The following is a 7,836-nucleotide window of genomic DNA, read 5'->3' on the forward strand; positions in this document are numbered from 1 at the left end:
TGCCCCAGCCCTGTAATCCTGACAGCCTCCTCCTATGAGAGGGGATGTATATTAAGCCATTAACGTAAGAACATAAATAAAATAAATATAAAATGGAAAAAAGCCTCATATCACAGAAGCGTCCAGGGACCACTTTCCCACAATGATAATTTTGAGTTGGTAGATTAAGCACAGTGGCTAGAATGTGTCTTGGGAATGTGGACAGAGTTGTTCTTATGATTTAAAAGTTGGTAATAAAAGAGGGTCTGTTCATATTTGGTCTTTCAAATTATGCAGATACATGCCTTCTTGTGACAAGTACCCTATTACACAAGGGTTTCCTAAAAAACTGAAGTACCACAAACTAAGAAACTCATTTGTTTTGCTGTTTTTGATGAGAAGTATGACAACACCTAGCAGTCACAGGCTTCCTGGGTGATTTTAGGCAAGTTTCTGAAGAGCTATATGCCTAAAAACAGAGGAATATACTTCCTTATTGCATAAAGAAGTTATATTGTTTGAAGCTATTTGAATTACTTTCACCTAAGGGGCTATTAAAGTGCTAAATAAATGTTATTACTTTGTGCCACTGTCATTTATTTGTGTGAATAATTCAACTGTATATGTGAGAGAGACTTTATTATTTATTTATCTTAACATATAAAATATGTCCTGGGTTGTTATTGCTGGAACCTCCCATAAACATGCACAAACACAATTTACAAGCCAGTCTTCAAATATTTAGTCTCTACAGCTATATAACAGCTTTATTTAAAAAGCCGGAGACAAGCTCATTTGTGCAAAATCTTTTAGGCACTGCTCATATTTAATTGGTTTTGGGCCATATCTATGCCAGAGGGTTTCCCTGTCTTGACTTCTGCAAAACCCATAACCCTTTGTTGAGAATCCAAGAAGGATTACATTTAAGAACTTTCAAGAACAGACAGATTGTGAAAAAGGGTAAAAACTTACCCAAAGTACATTTGTGGACTAATATATGAACTATTAAAAAAAAATCTAGAATAGATGATGGAAGGAAACTCTCTTGTAATAAGGTCAACTTTGTCCTCTACATGCCCAAGCCAAGAAAGGGTTTTCTCCGAGTTGCCTTCTTACCTAATCCCAAATTCCTTTTAAGTAATATCTGGTCCAGCCACACACTTCAGGCAAAATTGAAGACAAATTACCAGTAATTATTTTCTTTTCTTTCATGTTTTGAAATGGCGGACTAGATTTTGATCTGATTTACGCTCTGTCTATGATGGGGGGAAAATGAGAACAATGGGCCGGAACTTGAAAATATAAATGACTCCCATTATATATAAAAGGAAACACACTTAATTGTTTTTGGTTACATAAGTCTTACATCTGTGCAACACCAATTATTTTAATGGAGTTAACCCTGACTTAGACCAGCTTAACTGAGAGGAAGCTCAAATCCACTTTTTAAGCTTGCATTAATGATATATTTCATTAAAGGGCCAAACAGCACTGTTCTAACCATTGTTTGTATCACCTCTGTGCTAATTTGTAAAATACTGCTTATCTTTTTCCAAGTTCTTAAGCTAGATTTTGTTGTAGGCTGATTATATTCAGCCTGTAGAGCCCATGAGATGTCAAGTTTTGTAGAAAAGCAGCTGGAAAACTAATAGTAAATTAACTGAAATATGAGCAAATGCAGTGCATACCTACAAACAAACCAAGAGGACACTGCTGCTCACTGGTGACTAAGGTAGAACTAACCAAGTGAAGCAAGCAAATGGGATTTGAGCTAAAGCTGGTTTTTGCCCATCTAGCTATATGCATGGCAATACCAGGTTCCCTGTAGTGTTCTAGTAAGTACACCTCAAACCTTACAAATTTAAATCTGAAGTATCTTGCAAATTGAAAGCACTAATCCTATTTAAACTTCCAGAGATGGAGCGACCTGGAGACTGCCACGCTCAAGTACTTGTCACTGAGCAAGACATGTATGTCTCATGGCCACAATCCAAACAGTGGTCACAAGGCATTGCAAAAAGATGTGTGTGTGTTCAGATGTGAAGGAAGTCTTGTACTAAGGGAAAATGGGCTGTTTATGCCAAATCTTTTAGAGAATGGATAGTCTTAGCATGGCTACAGCAGTGCTGTTCAAAACTTTTTGGCTGGTGGGCTGATTGGGTAGTGCCCAGTGCCGGTGGACACAATCCAGCGCCCGGGGTAGGCACAGCGTGTCCAATCCAGCTGCGCAGGAGGATGGGGGCATGGCTCAGCCCCAATCCAGCTGTGCCAGAGTTAGGAGTTTGGCAGTGGGGAGTGGTGGCCGGACTGCCCCTGCTCCCCCACTGCCCCATTTCCTGACCTGCGGGGAGCCCTGTGCACCAGCTTCCTGGGCCTCGCGAGCCAGAGGCTGGGCACTCAGGGCTACAGCCATGGGCCCAGCTGCAGCCTTGGACCTCGGCTTTGAAGCCCAAGCCATTCCGCACCCACCCGGCCCTGCCCCAAGCCCCTGGCAGGAGAGGAGGGAAGGGCGGCTAAGACCAAGACTGTCAGCCGCGCCGCTCTCCAGCTTGCTGCGTCCTCGGTGCCGCCTCAGGGCCACCACTGCTGTCATGTAAAAATAAAGCCGAGGTGGCTCCAGCCACACGCCAGCCCCACCATTCAGAGCAGCGGGCGCTCGCTCTTTCTCTCAGCCCGGGGCCCGAGGAAGCGGGACAACAGGCGGCCCCGAGTGGCAGGAGCCGGGGCGGAACAGACGCCCGGCGGCGCGGGGGGAGCCCGCGGACCCGCCCCGCCGAGCACGTGCGGGACCCGGAGCGGGGAGCCCCGCGGAGAGGCGGCGGCGGCGGCGCTCACCTTTCGGAAGAAGCAGCGGTCCGGCGCCGGCTCGGCGGCTCCGCGGGGCAGCAACGCGTCCGTCATCGCCGCGCGCGTCCGGGGCAGCGCTCCGCTCTGAGGCGCCAGCTGGCGGGCGCCGGGTCCTGCTCCGGCTCCGGCTCCGGCTCCGCCCCCGCCGCCCCCCGCTCCCCCCGGCCTGGGAGGAGCCGCCCGGCTGCAGCCGCGGCTCCCGCCCCGGCCCCGCCGCAGGGAGGAGCAGGTGCGTGCGGAGCTGCCGGGGACAACCGTCACAGCTCCGCGCGGCCACGGGCGGCATCACCCTGAGGTAAGATAAGATAAGATAGCTGGGTCCCAGCCTGCGGTACGGGCACTACCCGTGGTACGCAGACACCCTGGCAGTGGCACCTGCTAACAGATTTATTATAATTTACTTTAGATGAAAAAAACACCTCTTTGGTGGTGGCACAGAAGGTTGAACTGGAAAATGTGCTGGTGGTACTTCAGGCTGTGTCATTTTTAAATTGGTGAGGCGCAATCTGTCGCCAGTTTGGGAACCGCTGTCAGAAAATGTCGTAATATGATACCATATGATATAGTTAGTATACTCGGTGTGTTTCTCCAGTTCCAATGAAACCACAAGCTTTACTCACAGGCCTGGGCCCAGGGCAGGATGATTCAGGGGAGGAGACATGCAGAAACACTGGAAGGCACGACAGTACAAGCAGCCCCCGGGGCTGGGAAGTAGCAGGGTTACCAGGATGAAGGATGTGTGCTCCGGCAGACTGCGGGCATATGGCAACCGCCTGCAGGTGGTGATGGCGGCGGGGGCAGGGTGGTGAGTGCCAACCGCCCGCAGGCACCGCTGGCAGTGTCGGCAGCGCTTCTTTCAGGGGGTGCAGCGCCGACATGCACCCCCTATGCATCACCAGTGCTCACCAGGAGCAGCAAACAGGCAGCAGGGTGGTAGAAGAAGGCTAGCTCCACTGATGGATCATTATGATCATTAAAAAGGAGAGCGGGTTGTTAACACCTCTCATATGAAGTACTCTTCATTTGTACTAGAAGGGATCGGGTGCATGACACTGAGCCATGAAGTCAGTGGACTCCCTTGGCACTGCCCAGCTAGAAATGCTGCTGGCATGGCCAGGCAGTTGGTTTTAGACCTTGGGTGGAGCAGGAATCAAAGTGGGGCCCAAATGCACCTGCAGCACCTGGATCTACCCCTGCCTGCCGCCTTGGTGTGCTCTACACTGGTTTACCTGCTCCTCTTATGCTCAGTGCCAGGAGCTGTCTTTTTTCCTTTATGTTTTGTGCTGGGCCCTGCTCTGCTTTCCTTCCCTCTGTGAGTAAACTCAAGTGGCCATTTTAAGGGAGAACCTTATGCTTTTGAAACAAATTTCTTACCAAAAATAATATAATAAAGTGCAGATCACACTTCCAGGCAGTAGAAATTGGAGAAAAATTTTGGCATCCTCTCTGGGGATTGTTACTTGAAAGATCAAATGATTTATACTTGTACCACATATGTGGGTCTACTCAAGGTTCAAAAAATGAGGTGGCTCAGGGGGAGGGGCTGAACCCCCTCCTATCCGAGATGAGATCTCCTCCATAAAAGACAAAAGCCCCACGTAAGTCCCCCCCATAGGAGACAAGAGTCCCACCATAAGAGACGAAAGCTTCCCCCTCCAAACCTGCCCCATACCTTTCCAAGCAGCTCACATGGTGGCAGCAGCGGCTCCTTCTGGCTTCTGGCTGCCACCACCACAGGCCTTCCCAGGAACTGGAGTGTAATTCGAACCCTGGTTCTACTAGTCTATGGTCTGTAACACCCACAGCACTGGTGAGACTGATGTCCTTGCGAGAAAATTGGAGGATTGTGGACTTCACTCCGAGACAGTCAGCTGGGTGAGAAACTGGCTGCAGAATAGGACCCAGAGAGTCGTAGTGAATGGGTCTGTGTCATCCTGGTGAGAAGTGGGCAGCAGTGTCCCGCAGGGGTCGGTGCTCGGTCCAGTACTTTTCAAAATCTTTATTAACAATTTGGATGTGGGGGTGAAGAGCTCACTGGCCAAGTTCATGGATGACACCAAGTTATGGGTGAGCGTGGTCACACTCGAAGATGGGCTGCAGTTACAGGCAGACCTAGACAGGCTAGCAGGTTGGGTGGATCGGAATCTGATGAAGTTCAGCATTGAGAAATGTAAAGTGCTCCACCTCAGGACGAGCAACCCCCACACACCTACAGGCGTTGTGGCACCAAACTGACTAGCACCACGAATGAAAGGGACCTGGGGGTAGTAATAGACCACAGTATGAATATGAGCCAGCAGTGCGATACTGTAGCCAGTAGAGCAAATAATACTCTTGGCATGCATCAACCAATGCCTCTCCAGCAAAGCCAAGGAGGTGATTCTTCCGCTCTACTCAGCACTGGTGAAACCACAGCTGGAGTACTGCATCCAGTTCTGGGCACCGCACTTCAACAAGGACATGGACAAGCCTGAGAGAGTCCAAAGAGCCACCCATATGATCAGAGCCATACAAGGAAAGGCTGGGGGACCTGGGACTCTTCAGTCTGAGGAAAAGAAGGCTGAGAAGGGACCTGGTAGCAGCTTACCACTACGCTAGGGGAGTGCATCAAGGGCTCAGTGAGCAACTGTTCACTGAGGGGAAAACCAGGAGTAATGGTCCCAAACTCCAGGAAGATTGATTCAGGCTCAACATTAGGAAAAACATCTTCACAGTCAGGGTGTCCAGACTGTGGAATAAGCTCCCTCCAGAGATGGTGCAATCACCTACCCTGGAAATCTTCAAGAGGAGACAGTCACCTTGCTGGGGTCTCCTGACCCCCAGTTATCTTTCCTGCTTGGTGCAGGGGGCTGGACCTGATGATTTTTGAGGTCCCTTCTGGCCTTACAATCTATGAATCTGTGAAACATGCTCCTTTAGTCATGATGACAAAGGTGAATGCTCCAGGTATATCTTTTCGAGTCCATCCATTAAACAGTCCAAAATCCTCTTCAGCTAAGACTCTCAAGAAGCATTGCCCTCCTTCATTTGATGCCTCATCATGTAATGTGGACATTCCCCATATTTCATTTATTAGATATCTGAACTGGAATAGACACATTAAAATGTAAGCATGAAAGCAAAACAAGCTTTGGGAAGAGTGTTATCTTTGTACAATAAGTATAGCAGCACTAAAGGTCTCTATATCTAAGGATTGTTACTTACATGGACCAGTTCTCCAGGCTTTACTCAGGCAAATTCCTTTTCAAGTCAAAGGGCACTTTACCTAAGTAAGAAGGCAGGCTTGCAGAAATCAGCAGAAAAATCTGTGTAAGTTGTTCCCCCAAATTGCAGAAATCTGCAGAACTTCAAATTAAAACTTAATGTTCTTAAATGATAAATTTAGATTTTTTTTCTAATTATTCTCAAATTTGAATCCTTAAATAATGTGTTTATCACTTGCCATGAGAACCTAAGGAGATCTGTGGAAATTTACTAGTTAAAAACACAATATGGCAAAATAGTTCATGATCAACCTTAGCTTACCAGAAATGGAAATTTCTTTATTTCCCTAACAATGTCTTTGAAAAGTGTAGGGTAGTCACAATCTTTGGGAAGCAGGGAAAAAATTTTCAAGAGCAGCCTTTCATTATCTAAGGGAAAGTATCTTTGGAATCACCTCGTCTTTAACTTTGTCTACAATTCTCTTTTAAAATACCAAACCAACACAGCGTGAACTGTGTTGTTCATGAGTAATATTGTGATAATCTGCACATTTGCTTAATATTCCAATGGAGCTAAGATATGGTGTTATATATAGTCATTCAGACATTTGGATCATGGTGTCAGGTTCTGAAAGTGTTGACATTTGTTTGAGTTTTCCATGATTTTAATCACAATTAGGAGTTCAGCATGAGGAAAAACTGCATGAGTTCTGCATGAGAAATCATAATTCATATTAAGTATAACTGATTTAGGTTGGTTGTTCCCATTCAAGTCAAAACCAAAGACAGATCCAGCTATTTTATCTTAATAACTATTTTCCTGCCTCTAAGACATGCATGACTTTCAGGAGTACTTTCCATTCAAATGATCCGTCATTATCTAAGTAGCCATTCAAGTGAATTGTCTGCTATTGGGAAGTAACAAGTTAATTTAGTGGACATAGCAAATGCAGTCATTTTCAGTCTGTTAGCTGTGTGTGGCTTTTTCAACTGCAGTTCTTTTGGAGTCCACAGATATAAAAATAGCCTTTTTTAACTCTTGGCAAATAGTAGAAGACCCTTGTTGCTCCATCACTACCAAAAAACAAAAGGTAGTAAAAGGCTTGTGTCAGGTGTAGGCGCACAATCACATAATAGTGGTGAGATCTGTGGACATTATCGTCAGAAGGTTTAGCCATGTATTATAGCAATACTGTGTCATGACAATGTGATAGGCAAAAAAGTGCAATGTATTTAAGCTAATCCTTCCCATTACACTCCTTTCCCATCATCTACCCACTGCATCCTCACAGAAATTAATACAAAAGATCACACAAGATGCCAGTACCACAGAGATTTAAAAAACAATGTGTCACAGGGCAAGAATTACTGCAGCGGCAAATATGGAAAGAACAATGAGTAAAAAAGGTATTTTAGCTCAGTTTCATTAATGCACTCAACTTCTAGTAAAATTGACATTTCATAGATTTCATAGACATTAGGGCTGGAAGGGACCTTGGAAGATCGAGTCCAGCCCTCTGCCCCAGGGGCAGGAAGTCAGCTGGGGTCACAGGATCCCAGCAAGATAAACGACCAATTGACTCTTAAAGGAATCCAGAGTAGGTGCTTGCACCACCTCCGGCGGCAGTCTGTTCCAGGCCTTGGGGGCTCAGACAGTAAAGAAATTCTTCCTTACGTCCAGTCTGAAATGGTCTTGGAGAAGTTTGTGACTGTTGGACCTTGTCATCCCATGAGGTGTTCTAGTGAACAGGCGTTCCCCCAGATCCTGATGTACACCCCTTATATACTTATAGGCAGCCACCAGGTC

General features: G+C 46.5%; 1 protein-coding gene across 2 annotated transcripts in view; it reads right to left on the reverse strand.

Annotated features, from left to right (window-relative positions):
- RHPN2 (rhophilin Rho GTPase binding protein 2) overlaps positions 1-2,923 on the reverse strand; it is a 42,747-nt gene extending 39,824 nt beyond the window's left edge. Inside the window, exon 1 of one of the 2 annotated variants that reach the window (XM_019535842.1) lies at positions 2,815-2,923. In XM_019535842.1, coding sequence (XP_019391387.1) covers positions 2,815-2,880 — 66 coding nt within the window. In that variant the 5' untranslated portion in view covers positions 2,881-2,923. The remainder of the gene's footprint in view (positions 1-2,814) is intronic. The other variant, XM_019535841.1, reaches the window with a different exon arrangement.
- Between the last annotated feature and the right edge of the window lie 4,913 nt (positions 2,924-7,836).

This window comes from Crocodylus porosus, unplaced genomic scaffold (genome assembly GCF_001723895.1).
Source record: "Crocodylus porosus isolate Cpor-Errol unplaced genomic scaffold, CroPor_comp1, whole genome shotgun sequence".
In the NCBI taxonomy this organism is placed as follows: domain Eukaryota; kingdom Metazoa; phylum Chordata; order Crocodylia; family Crocodylidae; genus Crocodylus; species Crocodylus porosus.